This window comes from Solanum tuberosum, unplaced genomic scaffold, assembly GCF_000226075.1.
Source record: "Solanum tuberosum cultivar DM 1-3 516 R44 unplaced genomic scaffold, SolTub_3.0 scf00054, whole genome shotgun sequence".
NCBI lineage: Eukaryota > Viridiplantae > Streptophyta > Magnoliopsida > Solanales > Solanaceae > Solanum > Solanum tuberosum.
This window is the reverse complement of record NW_006238980.1, coordinates 107,573-133,156: the sequence shown is the minus strand read 5'-3', so window position 1 is coordinate 133,156 and position 25,584 is coordinate 107,573. Positions and strand designations below refer to the sequence as shown.

Below are 25,584 nucleotides of genomic sequence, written 5' to 3'. Positions count from 1 at the left end.
GACCTATTTGTTTGGTTAAATTTCTATACATTAGCTACGAACAAACTTGTCGTTACAACTAATATAATATATAATTTTACTTGAATTACATACCATACTAGTGATTACATTATACCTCACTTATTGTACATTGTTTTCATACGGAAATATTTATTTATAACTATTGATCACAGTTGATTGACCTCAACTCATCAAAATACCACCCTTTTAAGGCATTTTGAATAATAGTTTCATGATGAAAAGTACTCCCATTTTGTGTTAGCGTCCAATTTGGCTTGATCGCATAGTTACTTTAATATTTTTTTTCATTTTGTCTTTACTTATATATCCTATTATATTCTTCACCCTAACTTTTTATAGAAGCTCTACCCCGTACCCTATTTTTCTTTTAGGGTTATCATTCAAATTGTTGATATGTGACATTATATAACGACGAAAAATAATACAATCCAAATATTGTATTCATTAAAATAATACAATACGATACATATCATACATAATGAAACAATACGTAACAAACGTCAATTAAATAATATACAAAACCACAGCAACAACAAAATCAAAAACAATTATTAAAAACCAAATTCCAAAATCAGAAGTTAGAACACTAATTACCAAAATCAGAATAAATTACTATTATACGGAAGACTCATAAAAGGAGATACACACACCAAACATTGGTAATTAGTGAACTTCTCCTACATTTTAATTTGGGCTTGAAATCTTATTTAGTTGAGAAACAAATGGTCTGGCCCAAACCCGGACCAGGCCCGAACAAATGTATGCTATCTAATTAGGAAAGTAAGTAATTTTTTTTCTACAAAGAAACACCAAAAATCTGATAGATGTATGGAAGCTTCTTTGAGTCTCTCATCTTCTCCTCCTTGAAGCTCCCAGCTAATCTACTGATGATGATCCCTGAGCACTCTCCGATGATCCACTGTCTCTACTTCCTCCGATGAGCCACTGTCTCTACTTCCTCCGATGAGCTTCCAATTTCTTCATGCAGCTAAGTTTCTTGCTTTACGGATGTGCTCAATGTTACAGGTATGATATCCACTCCCTTCATCTATTAAGATCTATACTTTTGTATTGTTTCATTCATAACTTAGTGTTGGATATTGTAAATTTGACCAGATTTATTTCATTATTCAAATTAGTGTTGTGCTAATTTTTGGGGCAAATTTTAGCTAAACAACACAAAGATTGATGTGCACTCAAACAGATAAGCAAGAGTATTATCATTCTTAGGAGTCCTTTTTTTTCCCCTAAAAATGGCTTTTAATTTTTTTATTTTATTTCAAAAGTTCGTTTTCGAGTTTCGACACTATGTACGAGTTAAGCTCATTTTGGAATTGATTTATCCGGATGCTTAGTTATGGACATTTATACCCTTTTGAAATATATTAAAATAATTATTAATGTTAATAATATGCAAAACTCAGGTTGGTCGAGCACTTCTCCACTTCCTAAGTTTCAGGGTTAATGGGTTAATTGGAGGAACAGCTTCCTTCACTTCTTTAAATTTTCCTACCAAAGAACGTACAGAAAGCCAAAAACTGGAGAAAGAAACTGTCTTTTGGCGCTAAATTTTTTTAGGTTTTTGGCTCCAAAAGAATTTCAGAATAACCACTATATATTTGAGAAGTTTCATTGCAAAATGAAAGAATATCTGAACCTGGACAAGAAGACCAGGTATGTTTCAGTCTTCCCACATTATGTTTGAACAAAATTAAATAGATCGTTATGTGCAGTAATCATATATTGAATGATTTGTTCATTGATATTTCTGGCACCTCCATTGACCTTGCTTTATTTTTGTCTCACAAGATCATTTAGAAGAATACTCGAATTTACTGTGTAGATTACGGTTTCAAGTGGTGTGCATACTTACAATTGGTGCATGACACACACTAGTGAAGTATAACACTATTCAAGCTTCTATTTAAATAACTTCTCATTCGTTTTGTTGTATATTGATGTTCTCCCCTCAGATTTTTAGGGAAGAGAGCATGGATTGTGAAAACAAGTATTTAAAGTCTGTCGCATTATGCTTCTGGAACTTGACACCTAGAATTAAGATAGGGTAATGGAACTTTCTATCAAGATGAACCAAACCAAAATATTTATAGATGAATATTATGTAGGGCAATTTGTTATTGGTTAAGAAAATTTTATCAACACCATAGTGGGAACTACAAAATAAAACAGGACTAACCCCTATTTCTCATAAGTTTCAGTTGACAAAAAATAATAATACAATTTGAAGTACCAACTTCACTTTTGTCTATCTATTACAAGTGATGTCAATACAACCCTACTACATTTTAGCTAATCAATTTGGTATAGCATTTGATCTCCAATCCTTCCAGTTCTTGCGGCTTCTTTTGGTGTTAACCTCGAGGCATATGGTTGAGCACACATAGAACAGACTGCCAGGACTTCAAGAACCTCCCCCTTATGGACAACTATTTCTCTTGCCACCCTAGTCTCCTGGTAGTGAGTGGCCTCCCTGGAATCTTTTCATGTTCTTTTCCCTCCATATTAGTGATACTACCATAGAAAATAGGCAGCCAATGATGCTTCACTTTCTTGAGTCTTTTCTTTTTCCATTTTATGCTCAAGTGACCTCTCCCTGCCAGCTTCCGATCAATCTAGGTTCACCTATCCAGCACAATATTATGGATCACAACTTCTGGGTAACGTTGCATTCAAAGAAAATGTGGTCAATGGTTTCTTCTGTTGTGTCACAGAAAATACAAGGAGAAACAAATATCCCAAATTTCAGCAGTCTTTTTAAATGGCTAATCTTTTTTGCAAGGCCAACCAAAGACAAAACTTATGTTGAGGATGAACATTGAGATGAACTATGAGGCTTTCCCATGGAACTTTTGGGTGCTATGGAATCATGGCTACATATATTTTTCTTGATAAGGAACTTACCCATAAACACCATACTGCCTAGTCTCTTCACTAGGCTTTCTTGCAGATTTGGTAATGACACAACAAACTACCTTGCCTCGATGATTTTTCTTACCATCAATGAAGAATTACTTGTGATATGACACACCTCAATAGAATATGTCTTCATATAGTAATTGTTGAAACCAATAGACATTTCTTCACTAGGCTCAATATTTATCAAATCCACAACCTTTTCTTAACACTTTAGCTTATATAAGTTTTCTGAAAAGTTTTTGCCTTGAAATTTGGACATTTCCTGCATAAATTTATCATTGATATGTTATACTTGTTCTTTAATTTGCTAGTGATGATTCATTAGTTCAATTAATATTTGGACAAGAAGATAAAAAAAAACTCGTATTAATAAATAACGTGTGTGAGACTTTCCAGTTTGATAGTTTATGTTCTTTTTAGATTTTTTGTTAGTTGTCAATAGTTGGTGCTTTTGTATAAATAATTTTATTCAACCTATTGATTTTATATCTTATGAACATACTAAATTTACATATTGTGTTTTGGTAGAGTTCTGTAAATCAATGGCACCGGGTGGACGTGTCTTTAGACAAACTACACTTACAGGGGAAACTACTCAAGATACTCAATTAGTGGATGACTCAAATAACCTTACTCATGTTAATACAGGTAATATGTTTTATGATAGTGATTACTATTAAATTATTTAGTTATTGGCCAAGTTGGAATCGAAAATGTTACCTATTGAAACTTCTATTAATGTTAAACTTCTAAGAAAATATATGGACATTAGCTTAGTATCTAAGGATGGTGAGAATGATGTTGGGAACATGAAGTAGTAGGATAAATCAAATTGATTTTGTTCACTCTAGTGAAAGTTATTCAATCTCGGATGATGTGTGAATTTGTGGATTTAACTCATGTAGTTATTTTTACATTTTAAAAGAACTGCTTCATGATATCACTCATAATCGCACATTTCTTTTTCTTAACATGAAAGCCATTGAACATTTGTATGAGCAGTTGTAGGTGACTTTGTTTTGTCAATATACTACATAAGCTACAAAAATTGACTCTAAGAAGTGGAAAATGTTGTCACATATTTCATGTAATCATTTTTTCATGATAACTTGTATTAGTTAGACTTGTTTTATTTTTTACCAGCTCTCCATTGCTCGTTATGACATAAAAAAAATAGGTGTCTAAAGGTACTTGTTCTGTCAATATGTATAATTTGAATCTTTTTTCTTAATGAATAGGTGCTGTGATTTATACTTTAGAATTCAATGTCATTTTATGTAATTCATGAAACTTATAATCAACGAATGATTTAAATGATCAAAATAAATGTTATTAGCTCTCCTATATTCTCTTTGTTTCTCGATAAATTTCTTGACCTTGTTGTCTCTTAAGATACAACAAAATAAAGCAAAATCCCAATGTTCCAGTCTTCATCTTCTGCCGTACTGCCATATGTACTATTTCTTTTTAGATTTTAAGTGGTGTTTCGAACTGACTCTTTTTCATCAGATGATTTCACTAGACTTAAGAAAGGTTGTGGCAAAACTAGAGGGAAAGGTCTTGAAAAAATGAAAAAGACTTTGGGAAACAAGATGAAAATAGAAATTCCACTGGGCAAAGGAAGGCTGACTAAACCAGATCAATCATCAAAACTATCCAATGAGTTAGGGATAATTGCCCAAACTTTCTATTGCTTCCAAACAAGTGGAAGGAACTCACAAGAGAGGACAAAGATGCAGCACTAATTAGATGTCACGTAAGGATTTTGTACTCTAGTAAATTTATTACATGGTAGTGATTATACTAAGGCCTTTCGGATACTACTAGAACTCATCCATCTGTTTTTTTGGCAAACTCTTCGATTATATCTATATCTGTTGATATCTAGTAGTAGTTCACCATTGATCTCTTTCTCTTTATTCTGTGAGATTCATATTTTCTTTTAACTTTAAAAAAATAAGAATCTTATTACCAATAGTTAATAAACTAGAAAACAAACAACTAGTACATCAGCTCAACTAATTACTACAAAAACAACAACTAGGGGCATACTGATTGCTACTAAAACAAACAACTAGTACATCAGCTCAACTAATTACTACAAAAACAACAACTAGGGGCATACTGATTGCTACTAAAACAAACAACTAGTACATCAGCTCAACTAATTACTACAAAAACAACAACTAGGGGCATACTGATTGCTACTAAAACAAACAACTAGTACATCAGCTCAACTAATTACTACAAAAACAACAACTAGGGGCATACTGATTGCTACTAAAACAAACAACTAGTACATCAGCTCAACTAATTGCTACTAAAACAACTACTAGGGACATACATTCATCTCTTCAAGCTTCCTTCCTAAACTATTTCTCAAGGATCCTCTAAAGAAGATGGAAACTTGTGGTCAGTATTTTGAACCGTTAATAAACTAGAAAAAAAAAGTAGTACATCAGCTCAACTAATTACTACAAAAACAACAACTAGGGGCATACTGATTGCTACTAAAACAAACAACTAGTACATCAGCTCAACTAATTGTTAGTAAACCAACAACCAGGGGTATACATTCATCTCTTCAAGCTTCCTTCCAATATCAAGAAGATGCTTGTGGATCAATAGTTTCTAAAGAAGATGGAAACTTGTGGATCAATATTTTCAGCCTGGATCACAATTTTCTTCATCTCAATCAAAATACTGTAAGCTTATGCGGCCAAGGACATTCTGTAAACTAAAGCAGTAGAGCTTTTGCCTTTAGCTTGTGCCTACTCCAACTCTTCAGCCCATTTAAATGTTTTTCTAGGTTCTCCTTGTTAGTGTAACAGCTTACTCCATATGGCTCTAGAGTACTCACATATGAACTGTAATTATTATTATCTTTTGATAAAGTAGGAGATCGTATAAATGATATCAAGAAGATGCTTGTAAATCAGTAGTTTCTAAAGAAGATGGAAATTTGTGGATTGGTATTTTCAACCTGGATCACAAATTTATTCATCTTAATCGCAATATTTTAAGCTTATGTTGCCAAGGACATTCTGTAAACTACAGCAACAGAGCTTTTGCCTTCAGCTTATGCCTACTCCAACTGTTCATCCCATTTAAATGATTTTTAGGTACTCCTTGTTAGTGTAAAAGCTTACTCCATATGACTCTAGAATACTCACATATGAACTATAATTATTATTATTTTTGATAAAGTAAGAGATCATATAAATGATATCAAGAAGATGCTTGTGGATCAAATAGTTTCTAAAGAAGATAGAAACTTGTGGAGTCAATATTTTCAGCCTGGATCACAATTTTCTTCATCTCAATCAAAATATTGTAAGCTTATGCGGCCAAGGACATTCTGTAAACTAAAGCAGTAGAGTCTTTGCCTCTAGCTTGTGCCTACTCCAACTCTTCAGCCCATTTAAATGTTTTTCTAGGTTCTCCTTGTTAGTGTAACAGCTTACTCCATATGGCTCTAGAGTACTCACATATGAACTATAATTATTATTACTTTTTGTATAAACTAAGAGATTGTATAAATGATATCAAGAAGATGCAGCTTAGATGTTAAAAAAATAGTGAGATTGAAGTTAATTACGATGCTAGGAGATGTGATGATTTTTATTTTAATATAACAGGGATTTTGATCATTCTTTTGTGTCTTCAAATTTTATTTGATTTTTTAGGAGAGGTTTGAGATTAATTTGGATGAGCATTACGTGAAAGATAGTTGCGAGGATATCCTGAAAAATAGAAGCAGACAGTGGCGTTACAAGTTAAAACAACTATTTGAAAGTGCACACTCCGAGGAAGAAGCTCGTAAAATTGAAGTGCCAGAGTTGACCCCCGAAAATTGGAATAGGCTTTGTGACATGTGGATCAATCCACATCATAAGGTAATTTAGATTCATTTTATTGTCTTTGTTATTAAAGTTACAATATTTCTATTATTTTGTAGAAATGATGCGACATAAACAAGGTCAATAGAACTTAGCTTAAATCTAATCATTTCATGGGGTCAAAAGCGTTTGTAGCGGCTCGTGCTGAAATGATAAGTTATACCCTTTTTATTCTTTTAACTAATAAAAATTTAGTAATATTTCAATTATTTTCTTATTATACAGGGTGGGACTAGACCTGAAGGACTAGAGCCTGATAGAATCGAGTTTTACAAGCATACTCATTACACGAGTGAAAAAGGATGGTTTTCTCTAGAGGGTGAGACTCATTATGTAAGAAAAATAATATTTATACTTCATAGACACATTGCATTTTTCTGATTAATATTCTTCAGAAGTTGTTCCTTCTCCTTTAAATAGTATTCATATTTTTATGTAGAACAACATGATTGATTTGAAAGATATATATACTTCGGGAGAGTCTTCCATGACTATTGATGAAAATGTGGATATTGTTCTTGGTACAAAGTCGGGATATATAAAAGGCCTTGGTTATCATCCAAAACCTAATACTACAAGAGCTACACAAAGGAGAACGGCTGAGTTAGAAGACTCTCTCAAAAAGGTGTAACAAGAAGTTGCTAGTGCCCAACATGACTTACTGAAACGATTAAATGTAGCTGAAACTAAGGTAGAAAACCAACAGTTTCAGATACTAGACCAGCAATCCCAGATTCAAGACCAACAGTCACAAATAAAAGCATTAAATTCTCAGTTGGACACTGTAGTAGCAAGCCAAGAAGACATGTTTAGGAAGATACAACTCTTTGCTCGCTCATCGCCATCAAGGTTAGAAGTAATGCAAACTTATATAATATTTTCTATTTGATTTTTTTTAATAAATATATAAATATGTAACATTTAGTATCTAACTTTCCATATAATTTTTTATGATGCAGCGCTACATCAGAAGGTAGACTTAAGGTATATTTCTATTTTTATTTTGCTAACTCAAAAATCATGTTTAATAAGTTGTAGTCTATACAAATTCATTATATCATGATGTACAAGTTAATACCTTACCTAAAATAGATCAATATTAAACATGCCCAATACTTTAAATTTCAGTTGCTTCTAATGTTACTGGAAAAAGTGTAGAAAATGATATAGTACATTATAGAGGGAAGCATTGCTAGTAGCTAGAGATTAAAAGGAGATTTCCTTCTTATTACAAAATTTTGTAGTTTTTAAGACCATGTGAGTAGGATATGAACATTATAGAGTTACAATTGCTATCCTTATCAGTCTCTTACTCCTTGCTGCTAGTGTATTTGTTCATTGAGTGATGGTTTGGTATGCTTTTTCTTAATTTTTGCTAGCAAAATTTGATAATATGAGGCAACTAGTTTGATAGGTATTCAAGAAAATGAAGTTTGACATAAAGTGGGGGTGTCTCAGTATGTATATGATGTAGTAGCTGTAAACAACTCATATTAGAACAACAAATTCCTTGAAACCAAATATTGCAAGTGTCACAATGGTCCCTTATTTTCAAGCCCCCTTGCAGCTTTGGTCTAACCATATTAGATCATTTAACTAGGAAAAACTTGTGTGCTTTACTGTTACCCTCCAAAGGAAGGTCCTGGAAATTGTTGTTAGAGTTCTTAGTAGTAAAAAAAATCATGTTTAAACTTGGTTGTTACTTTTGAGATCTCTTATTATCCATGATAGTATTCATTATTCTCTTAATTAGAATGTTGTTATTGTTATAGTTTATATTACTCCTTGGAGTTGTCTTGGAGGTGTGTTACTTTGTAAAGGTAAAGTTAATTAGTACATTACTAGATGATGTGGTAGTCAACAACTTGAGGAGAGTAGGAGATCAAAAGAAATATAATGTCTATCTTTTTTTTGGTAACCATCTAAACATTACCATTACTAAAACGAAAACATACACCTAAAGAGCCCTTGAGCACAACAACTGCATCTCAACCTCTAACAAGACACAAAACTAGTTACACTTTCAGCCTTTGAAGAAAAACATTACATCTGCAAGCTCTCTTTGATGAACTAAGTGATCCATGGGCATTCACTGAACAAGTGTTTGACTGTCTCCAGCTTCTGAGCATCACATAAACAACAATTAACTTCCTCCACTGAGATGTTCATCTTCATCAGCCTTTCCTTAGTTAGCAATCTGTCTTGGACAACTTACCATAGAATAAATCTATGTTTAAGTTGAGCCACTGCACTCCAAATGCATTCAGCAATATGTGAATTGTTGTGGTACCCTCTAATATCAATATAGCTCCTTGTGATTGAGTATTCACCTCCCTTAGTCAACCTGTACCTATCTTGCATATACCAACGTCGCATTTTTCTTTCATGGTGTGAATCTTCCTCCAGTACCAACTGCTATCTACAGAAGCTTTCTAGTTATGCATGATAGAAGGTGCTTCTTTTTACTGTTGAATTACAAGTAGTTATAAGCAGATTTACTTAGTAACTTAACTGAGCAAGAGATTAACTAATGAGTTTAGTTGCTTAAATACTTCGTATAGTTTATAAAGAGGTTGGGTCTTAGTCTTAGACTAAAATAGGAAATTTTATTCAAGCAAATGCTTTGCAGGAACATATATAGGGCTGAGTAACTTGGTACAAAGAATGCAAAAAAATTTGATTGCCTATATCATAATAGAACTACTGTGCTTGGTAAGTAGGATAAACCATGAGGGCAAAGCCTCACTTGTACTAATTTTTAACTAAAACAAACTGAAGTCCATTTGGATAAACTAATGAATCAAAAGTAAAAATCAAGCCCCACCCCACGAGCATAAATCCTATTATTATTATTACTTATTATAGTTTACAATCAATCATATTGGTCCTAGCAGAAAATTAGTTGTCGTATCTGAAAATGAGACTGAATAGAACTCTTCCTAGATGGAAGAAATTGAATTGTAATACCAGGGACCATCTATCCAATAATCTTATAAAACTGCGCATTACAACATATGAAAGACAAATTGTGTTGTATATTTTACTTTTAAACTTAGCATACATACTTTAAATTAAATCTTAATTTTGTTTTATTTTCTTTTTTCACAGGTATAAAAGGGGAGAATTGAATCAAAATCAATTGCAAGCTATGTGTCACCACATTATTGCTACTTTGGAAGGAACTTTTAATTATTTGTCTAAGTTTAGGATAATATTTAGTATATTTCAGTTAGATTTTCTTGTTATTGGACATATGTTACTTTTATTTAAGGAGGTTATAATGAGATATTATCTCAATATAATTTTTGTTGTTTTTAATTATATGATCATGGCTGAATTTTATTATTATCTAGCATGTTTATTGTTTAATTTTTAATTTATGCAACTCTAATTTAATAAATAATACCAATACAAAATAATTAAATGTCATTATTTATTTGTAATTAGTGACAAAAAATTTTATCATCAAAAGTAATTTTTAGCAACGACTATATTAAACTTTTCAAGATAAATGTTTTCGTCACGAAATAAATTAGTTCATTACAAGTTGACTAAATTTAGTGACAAAAATTTATTGTCCTAGTACCTCTTTTTTATTGAATACGAATTATTTTTTTATCTTGTGACAATTGTAATTGTCACTAATCGTGATAATTTTTAATGACAATATATATTGTCAGTAAAAATAATACTTTTAGTGACAAAATGATAGATTTAACCACAAAATTATTAAGCTTTTTTATAACAATAAATTTGTCCCTAATTTATACATTTAAGGACAAAATATTTTTTTGTATATAAAAAGTAGTCATTAGTGACGAAACTACATTTGTTCAACTACGAAATACATATAACTTTAGAGACAATTAATGTCATCACTAATTGAACTAAATAAGTAGTGACGACATAATTTTGTCGATAGTAATAACATTTTTGTGACAAAACATACTATTAACTACAAAAAAATTATACTTTTTATGACAAATAAATTCGTCACAAATATTAATGCATTTGGAGACGATTTTTATTTTTGTATTTAATATAATACTATTAGTGACGAAGCACTAAATCGTCATTGTATACTTTTAGCGACGCACGTTTAGTGACGACTGATTGACGAAATATTTTTCGTCACACAAGATTTTAAGTGACGAAATTTGATTTATAAATGACGAAATTATTCGTCCCTGATAATCGAATTTGTTGTAGTGCCTTCATTTCTTCGTTCTTTTCAGCCCTTTTCGTTCCTTGTTTGCGACGTAGTGTCCATGCTCTCTTTAACTTCAAATACCTGAAACTTAAAGGTTTTCATCAGATATTGAGATTAAATAAGCATTTGAGGACACAATTTTCTATTAAAATATAGCCCTGAATGAGTCCAATTTGTGGACTCATCAACCCTCCAAGTCATTTCCATGTTTATGCCTTCTTTCTGTCGTTTAGAGCATTCATGTAGCGACCACAAGTCATTTATGACTTGTTGGCACTGACTATTTGATTGTATTGTCTATTATTTAGGTTTTATAACCGTTTTCCTGTGTTGGAGCTTTTGAAACTTGAAAAGTTAATTTCAATCATAACCTTGAGTAAACGACCTCATATGGGAAATTTGACGGTTGCATCAGCTCTGGAGTGGCCAAATTAGGCTAGTAGCATGGTTTGCACGAGTTTCAAGGCTTTTAGTTTGACTTTGGGGCCATTTGGCGCTTTAGACTTTGAATTGTGGCTTAAGTTTGACTTTGTCAACATTCTTGGTAAACACACTCTCATTAAAATTCCTTCAATGCAGTTAGTTCCGAAATGTTGAGTATTGTCTAGAACGACCATTCGTGCGCTTTCTGGGTCATCCGGTCTTATTCCAAGACTCGTTCTGAAAATTGGCTAAAAATAGCATTTGGGTGTGGGGCCCACTTTTTCTTGCAATGACCTCGTACGGAAATTTCAACTACGTCATTGAGTCAGGAATATCAAATTTAGTGGGGTAGCATATCTGGTTTAAGTTCATCGGGTCCCGAACGAATTCTGAGGGTCGGTTCGAAGATATTTAAAAAAATATAGCAAAATCATGTGTTGCTGGTGCGGACCTTTAGCGACCAGAATTTAGTCTTTTGGAGACTAGATTTAGCTTTTAGCAACTAGAACCGCTTCTATTTATATAGCAAAAAATCAGATTCAACCTCATTTTGAAACATCAATATCTCAAGTTCTAGAGCTCCGTTTGGGTGACTCAAAGTCCGGTGTGTTCGATTTTGCATTGCCTGTGGAGGTGACTGTCTAGAGCATGTCGAAAAGTCTCCAATTGTGGTGTATTTGGGCTGTAAGTGACTGTTCCAAGTCTTGCATTTTTGTTTGTTATTGCATGGAGCTATTTTGCGCCCCGAGAGGTGCTCAGTTTTAGAACAGAAGGTCGAGGGAGGGTTTAAGACCATTTCAAGGAGTTAATTTTAGAAATTCTAGAGCAGGTCTGATATTTCCTAATTTTGACTCCGGAATTGGTCTGTCTTCGATTTTGATGATTTTAGTATTTAAACGACCGTGTTGATGTTGTGATTCTATTTTTGATAGTGTGGCAGTGATCCAAGGCCGTTCAAAAAGGCTACGACCTTCAAGAAGGCTACGACTTTCTTTCCCTTAGATTGAGCCCTATTGTGTAATTACATGTTGAATTGTGTGATTCTGGGGTGGGCTGCTAGTATTTCTTCTCTTCTTCTCAAAAACCATGTTGTAGGGTTGATTTTCAGGCTATTTCGAGGTTAGTACCATGCTGTTGGATGGGTTTTTTATCTGTGGGTATTTATGAATTACTTGTTGGGCTGTTTATTTGTTGTTGCCTGCGTAATATCTAGTTGGCTGTTTATTTATGTTGGAATTTATCTTTAGCCTTAGTCTAGGTTAGACTAGTGTTGCCTTAGACTCATGCACCTGGTCGACTTTTGTACGTATCCGACGTCGATTCGGATGTAATAGGTCTTTGTAGACCGGCATAACAGACTTGGGTCTGATAGTTAAGCCTAGCTTTGGGTTTTTATTGCTTGTGATCCTTCTGGCTTCTCTCCCCATTTCTGTGATGCCATTGCATTATCAAATGTGTAGTATTTTCCTAGTTTGGGTGTTCGTGGTTGATTCTGATGTGAGATAGTTGGTAGTGGACGTTGATCTACGATGTTTTAGAGTTGATTCGCCCGTTTTGATGTTATTGGTAGTGGACATCGATCCACGATAGCTTGGAATTTGAGATCGCCTACGGAGTTGATTTTACCTGCACGCTCTGGCTTGTATTGGGTAGGGGCCCTGGGTGATTAGCTGGCAGGGTAGTTGGATATATGTTACTTGATGTCCTCTTTGGAGTTGACAGGCCCGCACACTTTATATGGCTAGGGCAGGGCCCTCGTGAGTGTTAGATGGCACGTTTGGTTGGCTTGGACAGGATCCCTAGAGCGTTAGCCTATTGGGCATTTCTATTAGGGCTTTTAGATGGGACTGATATACCCCCTCGCGGCACTAGCTTGGCTGGGTAATGCCCTGGAGTTGCTGGCGGGCTGGGTGGCCCGATGTGGAAGTCAGACTTGTTGACTAGGTTGGAGTTTTTAGTTGTGTCGGTTCGGAGTTGGGTTTTTTTTCCTTTCGGTTCCGTAGTTGTGGCTTCTCTGTGTACCTGTCGGGCTTATGGGAGTATGTTCGAGTTCTTTTTTGTTTGTGCTTGAGTGTACCTAGCGGGTCTTTTGGGTTGCCTAGCGGGGTTTAGGTTAATTATCCTTAGAATAGTTCTATTATTGTCCTGCTCTTATTTCTGTTGACCTTTGTTCCTGTTTGATTCTATCTTTTCCGTCACAAGCTATCAACGTTGAGGTTGAGCATGCAACATTGTGTTCTGGAGACGAAGGTGAGCATATGGCGTTCTGGGATTTCCTGTCTTCATTATGTATTTACATTTTTACTTGCCATTTGCTTTTTGAGGTAGTCTTGTTTCTGTGGTCCATTTTTGGGACTCGTACTCTTTCAGTAGTTTTGTACATGTGATTTCCAAGTTCTGGGAGGTCTCTTTTGTATATATAGTTTTGGGTTCTCTTACGCCTTCCTCTTATGTGTTATGTTTGTTTATGCATCGCTTTGTTGAGGATAGTTCCCCCTTAGTCCCATTACTGTTATGTTTTGCGACAGGGTTTTTCTTGCCTACTGGCGGATTGATAGGCGCCATTATGGCTCGAAAAATTGGGTCATGACACATGATTAACCTATGTCATATCTAAAACAATCAAACATGTGATGGTAAGTTTTCAAACGATATTCTCCGGCAACGACACCAAAATTTGATACTCTAAAGATACACCTTCACATGCTGTAATGCGATCATATGCAAATATAATAATCAAAACAAAGTTTGGGCCAAATCACAATAGGAAAAAGAAAAAAATAGACTACTACTAGGAAAAATACCTAATTTAAGGGTCAATTTCTATACCATAAAGATTGAAGAGATTTTGAACTAAAGCTCAAATAGTAGTAGTTAGAAAAATAATACCAAAATGGGCTGTGTCATTTGTTGGTTTTCATGCAATTAATAATATTCGAGTTCTTGATGTGCATTCAGTCCATGCACTATCACTTAATATTTCCCAAAAGTTGAACGATTATCTCCTTATGATGTTTCCACAACTATATGAGTTATTTAAACAAGACCAACTGATTATGTCAAATAATTCTACTATCACTAATAAGAATTTATCAAATGAGGGTGAGCGGCCTGAGTTCATTACAAAGCTTCTTCTACCAACCCTTATCAACTTTTCCAAAAATCTAAGATATTAGGGTGCATGTTAATTTTTTCAACCACCAGCACATAAATTATGAACAAGAAGAATTTTACATATTACTACACTAATATCATGTAACGTGCAAAAATATACTTATGAAATTTACAACTGTATGAAACTTCACAACCTTAGTAGAAGATTTAGATACTCATATGAAAGTGAAACAATGAGAAAAATAATTTTAAATAATTCATAAACTTACTTTGAATACAATTAACAACCTGATAGTATGTGGTTTCCTTCAGGAGAATCCTTATAGGATTCTCTCCTTTGCTACATCTTGTACTTATTCGCTAGCCATAAATAGCCTACTGGCGTGAACCTGTTCGTATATTCTTTGGGTGAACCTGGTTCTCATTAAAGCTTTGTCATTCATCAACATACTATGCCATAAAACAAATATCATTGTTAGCGATGGCAATGGGCAGGTGGTGTGGAGTGTGGAACTCATAAACAATGTGGTTTAAGAGAGATTTTTTATGTGTGATGGGAAATACAACTATTTGTTTGAATTAGAAACCAAGAGAAGGTGGAAGGTGACTTAAATGTAAAATAAAATAAATTAAACCTGGTTGACCTATGATTTTGTATTTATACTGTGGAAGAACGGTGAGTGGGCATGATTCTCATGTGTTATTTGTCATCATCAAAACAGTTTCATAGGACAAATACTCGCACAACCCTCTCAGCAAGAGAAGTTTTGTCCGGTCCAACAAAAATTCTATATGAATAAGTTATGTCTCTTACGGTATAACTTTGTGGGTTCATAAACTTAAGTTATTATTGTATCAACATAAGTTCTGTAAAACTAAGTTATGTAATTCAAAGCTTGTGGGATAGAATTTCTCGAACGACATAATATTTTTTAAATTGAACTTATGATTCTATCGACATAAGTAAGGTAAAAGTAAGTCATTTAATTCAAAGCTTGTGCGCTAGAACTTCTGAAGACATAATATTTTGAAACTCAACTAATGTCTTATGAGGAAAAATGGCATAACTTGTACCTTGTAAATTTAACCTTGAGAAATTTTTTTGCCTTGAGGTTTTTTTTTAATGTAATTTTCAACCACTTTTTTTTATTACATATAGTATCGAAGGAAAGCAATTAAACACCATCAATTTGAGGGACAAAAGTAAAGACCATACCAAAAAGGGGGGCATCCGTGCGAATAACCTAAAAAATTTCAAGTTTCAAAAATTGGTCCACACCAAATATTCCAAGATTCAAACTAATTTTTGGGGGAAATTTCACTCCCACTCATAAAAATTCATATATTTTTTCAGGTACAATACATATTCAACCACAACTTCAAGTTTCAAAAATCACTAGTTCAAAAACTAAAATTGTAAAATTTCAAGTTTTCACTTCAAATTATATGGACAAACAAGAGCTAAGTGTTATAGAATATTGATATGATTAGTTTAGCATATAAGATAACTATAAATGAGTTGTGTCCTAGGATATTGATACAATTAGGTTACTTTATAAGATACATGAGTTTATGTCTAAGGGTGTGTTTAGTATGACGGAAAATCCTTTTAAGAAAATATTTTCTTAACAAAAACAAATGGGTTTCTTATTTGTTTTCTAGTGTTTGATAAGTAAACAAAAATAAATTATCTCACAAATATATATATATATATATATATATCTACCAAAATATTATGGGGTGAGAAGTAGGGGTTCCGGGATGGCATAGGTGGGAGAGTAAGGGGTAGGGATTGGAGGCATGGGTGGATGGAAAGGAGATACTGAACATATTTCACTTATTAAACTGATTTCCTAGAATTTTGATATAACTAGGTTACCTATAAGTAAATAAGTTTAGCTTTTATATATAATTTCCATATAATATGATAGAATTAAGTTAATACATCTTGGTGGCTCTCGGATAAATAGAATACCGAAAACCATGAGCCTCTACTAAAATTTGCTTTCTCAAGCCATCAACATCCGGAACACATAATCTACCTTGGTACCTAAGCACCCTATCTCCCCCTTGGGATAAAGCCTCAACGGACTTGTTGAGAACCGATTCTTTCAACTCCATCAAAATAGGATCAAGGTGTTTCTTAGACCTTACATCTACAATAAAAGACGATTCAAAACTATGATGGACCATGACACAACCTTTGGTAGAATTCACTAGTTTGACACCCAATCGGTTTAACCTATGCACATCACAAACTAATTCCTTTTTCTCATCTTCAACATAAACCACATTACCCATGGACATTCGACTTAGGGCATCCGCAACTACATTGGCTTTGCCGGGGTGGTAAAAGACACTCATATCGTAATCTTTTAAAAGTTCTAACCACCTTCTTTGTCAGAGATCCAATTCTTTTTGGCTAAACACCTATTGAAGACTCTTGTGGTCGGTGAAAACTTCTACATGGACCCTATATGGGTAATGCCTCCATAATTTCAAAGTCAACACAACCGCCGCTAATTCGAGATCATGAGTTGGATAATTCTTTTCATGTACCTTGAGTTGCCTCGAAGCATAGGCAATCAATTTACCATGTTACATAAGGACACATCCCAAACCCACTCGAGGAGCATCATAATACACTACAAACCCATCGGTACCCTCAGGTAAGGTCAACACCCGAGCGGATGTAAGTCTATCTTTCAATTCTTGGAAGCTTTCCTCACAAGCCTCCAACAACACAAACTTATTAGAGCTCTAGGCCAACCCTTGACCGCATCTGGCTTCTTAGGATCTACCTCAATACCAATGCCCACCACATTATGACCAAGGAAGGCAACCGACCTTAGCCAAAACTCACACTTACTATACTTAGCATATAATTTGTGGTCTTTGAGGACTTGCAATACAATCCTCAAATGATCCATATGTTCACCCTCACTTCTTGAATATATCAAAATATCGTCAGTAAAAACGATCACAAACGAATCAAGGTATTGCCTAAATTCCCTATTCATTAGGCCCATGAATGCCGCCAGGGCATTGGTAAACCCAAAAGACATAACCACAAATTCAAAGTGACTGTACCGGGTCCTAAAGGCTATCTTTGGAATGTCACCCCTCTTACCCTTAGTTGATGGTAACCCGTAGGAAGATCTATTTTGGAGAAATAGTCAGCCCCTCAAAGTTTATCAAACAAATCGTCTATTCTAGGAGGAGGATACTTATTCTTTATAGTGACCTTGTTCAATTGGCGGTAATCAATACACATCCAAAGGGACCCATCTTTCTTCTTTACAAACAATACCGGAGCACCCCATGGAGATATGCTTGGTTGAATAAATCTCTTGTCTAACAAGTCCTTGAATTGCTCCTTCAACTCTTTCAATTCAGCCGGAGCCATTTTATAGGGAGGGCTAGATATGGGTTGTATATCCGGAAAAAGATCAATACCAAAGTCTATTTCCCGTTTGGGAGGAATGCCGGGAAAGTCATCGGGAAAGACTTACGGAAACTCACTCACCCTGGGGACCGACTCTAAAGAAGGGACCTTGGACTCAACATCCACAACCCTAACATTATGATACACACATCCCTTGGAGATCATTTTCCTAGCTTTTCGACATGAAAAAAATTGACCTCTAGGAATAGAATTCACCCCTTCCCACTCTAAGATTTTCTCTTTTAGAAATTGAAATTTGACCACCCGGGTCCTACAATATATTGAAGCATAACATGCATGCAACCAATCCATACCCAAAATTACATCAAAATCAAGCATGTCTAATTCTACCAAATCAACCAAAGTAACTTTATGAGACAAAGAAATAGGACAACTCCTATATACTCTTTTATCTACAACTGAGTCACCAATCGGGGTAGAAACCGAAAATGGCTCTATTATGGTTTCAGGGAGTACATCAAATTTCATAGCCACAAAGGGTGTAACAAAAGACAAAGTGGCATCGGGATCTAATAATGCATAAACATCAATGGAAAAGACTTGCAACATACTTGTTACCACATCGGGGGAAGTCTGTTGATCACTTCATGGTTGAAGATCATAGAAGTGATTCTTCTTAGAAGCATCGAAATTGGAACCACTAGGAGGAGCTTGATTGCCCTTTCTTCCTTTGGTCGTACGGGTTGGGCAATCTTTCAATTGATGCCAAAATTTTCCACATCCATAGCACACACCCATACCAACAAGACATTTTCCCTCATGCTTCTTACCACACTTGGCACATGTAGGCCTCTCCATGCAAGGTCCACTCAACTTGTTGAGCATATACCATTACACGTGAAATGTACATATTGTCATGAAGCATTGCCGCACGACATTCTTCCTCAATTGAGTCGGACACCCCCATCATAAATCGGCTCATTTCATCTCTAGGATTAGACACCAAAGATGGGGCATATTTGGACAACTTAGTGAATTTCAAAGAATATTCTTGGACACTTATACCTCCTTGACGAAGGTTGATAAATTCCTCCACATTTGCTTCTCTCTTTTCCCATTGAAAGAACCTACCAAGGAATGCATTCTTGAACATTTCCCAACCAATGGGACCCTCTCTTATAGCCCTATTATCCTTCCATAGCGTATACCATACTTGGGCCACATCCTTCAATTGATACCCGGCTGGTTCGGCTTTCTCAATAGAAGTCACCCCATAGCATCCACTATCTTGTAGACCTCTTCCAAAAACTCTTGTGGGTCTTCATTCACTTTGGAACCAAAGAACATAGGAGGGTTCATTCTTGTGAAGTCTCTCCACCTTGAAGCCATGGTGCTCACATTAGAATTTACTCGGGGCCCAACTTTCCTATTTGCTTGTGCCATTATAGCTTGGGCTTTAGTGGTGACGGATTGAGTTTGAACCGTCATAAGTTGAGTCAATGTTTGGAAAGACGCCCTTATTTCCACATTAGTCATGACCCTTCATCATTAGGATCTTGAAGGTCTTGAGGAGCTTGGGGAGGAACTCCCTCATTCACATTCTCCTCTTCCACCCTCCTTGCATTAGACCTTCTTGTATTCATTGCCTATAATTACAAGAAAAAGGTTAGGAAAAAGGACTTCATAGAGTTAGGACTCCAAAGCACGACTAAATAGTAATGAAATACGTAAAAGTTACTAAACATCTCATAGCCTCTCATTCATAAGTGTGGCACGATTCACACTCATGAACATGACTCTACTAGACATGGTTCATGAGACATCAACCTAAATATCATTCCCAAAACCTTATGCTCTGATACCAAGTTTGTCACGACTCAGGGGTACCTCCTAGACGTAACACGGCGTACTTAACCCTGAAGGGGTCACATACATGCCCTTAGCATAATCATACATATGAAGCCATAAGAATGATGCAGAAAATTTAAAACTTTTACAATCGAAGTTCAACTTCTTTTTCATAAACGAAAATAGGAATCCAAACTTGTCTCAATCACTATCTAGTACAATAGAGGGTACAACTAGGGTCAAAATACCCTTATATCAATATAGTCTCAAAAGTAGAAAGTAAAATAGAAACTAGGAAATGATAACATCTTGTCCTCGAACTTGAGGACTCACCAGGCCTAGGGAATAGTCAACCAAAGCTTCTTTTGAAGAAAGTAGAACTACGTCTCAATGATCGGAACCTACACTCATAGTAGATGTAGAAGAAATGGGTTATCACATAAAGTACTAGATATGGAAGAATGCATAAAAATCCTTGAAATATGATAAAAAGGACATTTTAGTTGAAAAAGTATGCATTTGTCAAGTTTGGAAATCAACATGCACTTTCAATGTAGAAGACAAGCCATAATCACATTTCTACTCAAAACCTAGTAAAAATATTACCTTAGCAACCTCTAAGGAACACTTGTGCAATGTATGGTTGGCATCCCATAATACCAACCATACTAAGTACTCTTTTGAAGCTACCTTAATCATACATATCACCTTTTGACCTCATCATAATCAATAGTCATAAATAAGGAAATAGTCATGTACATTAATGGAACATAAGGAAAGTCATTCATAGCAACTATCCATTCAACATACATGCACATATTCATATCTCATCATAACATAAAGAAGCCATCCCATAACATCCTACTAAGTCTACTTGTGCAATGTAAAAGTGATGTCTCATACCTCCATTCCGACTAAGTAAAACTCACCAAGAAATCATAGTATAGTTCATGTCTTATTCATTATCTTATCATACAGGGAAGAATATCCATAACCTACATATACCATGTGAGCCACATGGAATCCGGTGTCATGTAACCCCACACCGAAATAAGGTGTCCTACTTGCCTAAGGTAGAACTAACATGTTTAGCTTTTAGGTGGATTCACTAGCAAAAGACCTATGTGGGCACATAGTTATGGGATAAGAAGATTGCTTCTAGAAACCTGGCCTATTGTATTGGCGGAGGAGCTTCCATCTCATGAGAATAATCTAGATGAAGGTGCTACACATTATTTCCCAAATTATACATAATTAGTCTTGAATTGCATTTACAAGTGTGAAGGAATACTTTCCCTTTCATTCAATACAAACCATAAAATAGCTCATATATTCAATAAAGTGAGAACTAACTTTCAACCTTACAATCATCATTAACATGTGAGTAAGCCTTTCACATTATTGTTAATAGTGTTTCATGAGAATTGCCTTTCAATCAACACAATAACATTATCATCATCCTAGAAAATTCATACATAATCTAGTGTAAGGGGAAGGGATGAATGGCCTTTCAACAATACCTCAATTTAAACAATAGTAATAGGATCTTCACTTTCTAAGTGAATCATGAGTCCATACACAACATTCATCAACATGTATAAACCTTAGCAATTACCCCCTCTAGGGTCATGAATCATGTCTTACAATTTAACCTAGAATTACTAGACTAGGCATGAATAAAACAAGATTCAACAACTAAAACATCATAGATACAATTAATAGTATTCATCTTGCATCAATACACCCATCACAATACATGAAATTTGGGTAATGGGGTAAGTCATGGGATCATGGGGAATTTCATAATAAAAACTACCATTAAACATCAAACCATCCATAATATAAGACAATTAACATAATGAAATCGTTTTTATGAATTTGAAATTAAAGATTTGAAGGGCTTCTTGGATAAAAGTGTTCCATGAATCAAGTCTCCCATACCTTCATTGATGTCTTCCTCATGAAATTGGAGTGAAAAGGTTAGAACTTGAACCCTAATCTTGCCCTTGCTCTTGTTCTTCAATGGAGTTTTAGAAAGAAACTTTGGGAGAGGAGAGTTGGTTGAGTTTTGAGTCTTGTGAGTTATGAGATGTTAAAAGAGCTAGTTAATAGTTAAAAGTACTTAATATGTCTAAAATAACTAATAGAAACCATCCCCACCCTTAATTAATTGATTAAGAATTTACGAAACTACACCCCACTTGGACGAGCTCAAGACAACTTTTGAAGAGGGGACCTATGCCCCATGACCTACGAACTGTAGGTGGAGTGACGCCCCATCCTGCAGGTTTTTGGTTTGGGTCTGTAGTCCATCTTCTTGGACAAATATTAGGCAGCTTCAACGTGACCTATGACTCCCCCACCTACGGACTGTAGGTGGAGTGATGCCCCGTACTGGTAATCCGTCATTTGGTTCAGAAACTTAGGGATTTGGGGAAGCCAAGGGGAAGACTAAGTCTTGACTCGCAACCCTCACCTACGGGGCGTGAGTCGACCCACGGGGCGTGGGTGCCCACCTCGTAGGTGAAGTTTTTTTTAATAGCTTTTTGGGCAGCGCCTTGATCCTCTTCAAGGACCCTTGGGGGGTCCTTGGGGGGGCCATCCTTTGACGTTTAGGGACTAAAACTTTAGTACTAACTTAGAGAGGTCATTTTAGGACTTTAATCTTTATGTTTAACTCATTTAGCAAACTAGACTACATGTTACTCTCTAGCTTAGGTCATTAGATTTCCGGGGTCTAATTCATTCATGTGTCATCCAAAGAAAAGGTTAGGCTCAAATGGTGCCGAGTTAGGTTAACACTCTCACAAGGTGGTCACAAAGAGGTATAATAACAATTTTGTTCACTCTCCAAAACTTGTGCCTAAGATCATCTCTATCATTCGTCCTCAATAGTCGATTGAACCAACGAGGCGGGTTCTACATATTACCAAGCACATATTTCAAGACAATCTCAACACACACAACATTCAACACAATCATCAAATCAAGATTCTGCAGATTTAGCACGCTTGCAACGATCATCAAAAGATTCATTTCAACAATTGATCAGTCACAATGAGATGCAAAGAGTTCACATATGACTTATGCAACTCAAATTTGCCTTGTTGGAATCACACAAACATATCATTCAATCAAGAGCACTATTTAAGTCATCGGCTTGAGCGTAACCAATACTCCAATATGCAAGAGAACATCCACATTCATAAACATCAAGAGGTAAAATTTTAATTCAGATAAAAAACCAACATGCACATTAAAACTAAAAACCGAATTGTCACAAAAAGAAAATAAGCATTCAGAACAAGCTATCAAAACCAATATTCATAAAAGAGACAGGTATGAAGATACCTTACCCCGCCAAACAAAACCTACCATTGTCCTCAATGCAAAAGAAATAAACAGTCTCAAAATAAAACTAAGAGAGAGTCAAGATCCCCCGGTCAAGCTAAGCCTTAGGTGAAATCTACACATCAGGAGCTCTCTCAATCTGGGCATCAATGCCCGACTCATCTCCATCATTTGCTCCACTGGAGCCAACCATCGATGTGTCCCAAAGAGAGGCATCCATTGTTATATATACAGTCGCGCCCTCTAGGTCCTCCAGTCTCGAGATCATTAGACTCAACATCATCATCAGCCATAGCAGCATCTCCGATCGTAGTAGCCGGAAGGATCTCAGAAATAGCTGGCAACTCTGTACTTAGAACCTCGTGAAGGTCCACAGTGCTGAAAATAGACAGATCCATGGATTTGAGCTCATCTATGTCACGCCTCAAACTAGCAACATCGTCTCTCAAGGCCATCACATCAGTTAACTAGCGTCCACTCTGATCACATGCCTCCACTCGCACCGTGAGGGCTTCTGAAGCTAGGCCATGTGCAGTGATCAACTCCCGATGCTCTCTCAACTCTGCTCAGAAAGAAGCTAAGGCAGCATCAATGGCCCTCTCAATCAGTCCGAAGACAACAGCCTCAACCCGGGAAGCACGTATTTCAGCAGATTGGGCAAGATGGCCCATCTTATATAACATGCCATGTGTCAATGGAGGACAGGCAGTAGTAGCTTCAACAACAGTAGTAGTAGTAGCAGTATCTGACGAGGAAGGGGCAATAGTAGAAGTGCTAGGAGTACCTGAGGGCTCATCAGCCTAAGTGGGAGAGGTTTTGTCAGTCTCTAGCATCTCCACATCAACAACCAAGAAAGTGCCCATCGGTGCTGCTCTCCTCCTCTGAGCCTCGTCTCTAGTGTACTCGGCCTCAATCCGTTGGATGTCAGTAGAGTAAGTGGGAGTCCTTTTCACATCCGTCTTAGCCATAAGGGGTACTCGAGCACGCCGGCATAACTCCGTAATCAACACCGGGAAAGGAAATGAGGTTTGGCTCTGCCTGTCCCTCATGGCCATCCCTTGCTCAATAATAAACTCCAGATTTAATCTATTCCGGTCAATAATGAATCCCAACAAAGCCACCTTAGGATGCAGGTGAATGGACTCATTCTGGGAAGGCTTCAATGTGTTGCTAATGAATCCAAGCAAATACCTCGCAGCTACATTTTGGTCCTTCTTCTCAATATGGACCGTTGGCTTGATCCATGGTGGTGTGATGTCGAAAATCAAAGGAGCAAACGATTCCTTTAGGTCATCAAGGGTCTTCTTATGTATCTGATCCACCAATAAGTGGATCACATTCATAGTACACCCCAATACCTCATTAATATGTGTGATGCTTTTTGCTTTCTTACCACACACCACCACATGATAGACCGGTGCGAATGAGCTAGACTTCATCTTCCCCTTTGCCACCAGCCTCTCGTATTTTGTGTAAAACTTCGGGACCTAGGAAGGTATGTATGATCCTCGGGGCAGTGTGAATCTCTCAAAGTTATTTAACTTCATGGTGCTCTATTCTTCTGGATACCTGTCCACTAATCTATCCGTAGACAATCTCTTCTCTTCTAAAATAGTCCCCAACCAGATAGCCATAAGTCTATTCAGTGATCCAGGTGGAGATGCCTAAACTTGGGACATTAATTGTGCCTGATCAATAGTCAGTGCTGGAGGTGTCGGAGGTATCGGAGTAACTAGTATTCTCGCCGGATCATGCAGCGCTTTAGACCACATCTCAACTGTCCTCCTCTCAAGAGTCTGATCATCCTTTAGCTCCGATACAGACGTTGACGATCTAGAACCCGAGTTATCCTCACTATCAAGAGTGGTGAGGTGGGTTTCGTAGATGCCCATGTTGTTGGAGCTATCTCCATCTAACTTGGATTCGCAGTACCCTTCCCTTTTTCTGTGCTCTTCCCCTAGTCGAAGGAATTTTGGGTTATGTTGCTCATGTCGGAGCAGCACCCTCAATGATAAATATTCCCCATGCTCTCTTCCATGATGGTTGGTTTCTACCTAGAACTTTGGGTCTAGCCAAATCTGCAAAACAACGCACAATAAACCAATACATTAGAAATAGGCCAACAAAACATCAAAGTTAAAAAAATGCAGAAAAACTCACCGACTAACTCGGTAAGTCGCCAAACTCATTTGGCGAGGCAAGTCGGGCTCGCCGAAAGTTATAGAACAAAATTTCACAAAAATCAGCACAAGTCAGCGATGTCTAGGGTCACTCGGTGAACTAAAAGTAGCTCGCCAAAATTTACAGAATATCTAACTAAAATTGGGATTAACAAAGGGCAATAGCAAAAACATTCATTGAGTCACCAGTGAACT

At 36.0% G+C, this 25,584-nt stretch overlaps 1 protein-coding gene across 5 annotated transcripts; it reads left to right on the top strand.

Annotated features, from left to right (window-relative positions):
- The first annotated feature begins 837 nt into the window (after nucleotides 1–837).
- On the top strand, nucleotides 838–7,700 carry LOC107060045 (uncharacterized). 5 transcript variants are annotated; one of them, XR_001473109.1, is made up of 7 exons: nucleotides 838–1,047; nucleotides 1,446–1,695; nucleotides 3,487–3,606; nucleotides 4,468–4,714; nucleotides 6,645–6,854; nucleotides 7,083–7,190; nucleotides 7,297–7,700. XR_001473109.1 is itself a non-coding variant. In XM_015307354.1 (6 exons), the coding sequence occupies exons 3-6, from the start codon at nucleotides 3,574–3,576 to the stop codon at nucleotides 7,308–7,310; spliced, it is 351 nt and encodes a 116-aa protein (XP_015162840.1). In that variant the 5' UTR covers nucleotides 838–1,047; nucleotides 1,446–1,695; nucleotides 3,487–3,573; the 3' UTR covers nucleotides 7,311–7,700. The 5 variants fall into 5 exon arrangements, 3 of the variants coding, with proteins under 3 accessions (XP_015162840.1, XP_015162838.1, XP_015162839.1); XR_001473110.1 differs by lacking the exons at nucleotides 7,083–7,190; nucleotides 7,297–7,700 and adding an exon at nucleotides 6,917–6,952; XM_015307354.1 differs by lacking the exon at nucleotides 4,468–4,714 and having other exon boundaries at nucleotides 7,083–7,176.
- Nucleotides 7,701–25,584: the final 17,884 nt, after the last annotated feature.

Coding starts and splice junctions, on each gene's coding strand:
- LOC107060045 (XM_015307352.1), top strand. CDS start 3,574: ATGACTCAAATAACCTTACTCATGTTAATACAG. Junction 3,607..6,644: donor CCTTACTCATGTTAATACAG/GTAATATGTTTT, acceptor TTGATTTTTTAG/GAGAGGTTTGAGATTAATTT. Junction 6,855..7,082: donor GGATCAATCCACATCATAAG/GTAATTTAGATT, acceptor CTTATTATACAG/GGTGGGACTAGACCTGAAGG.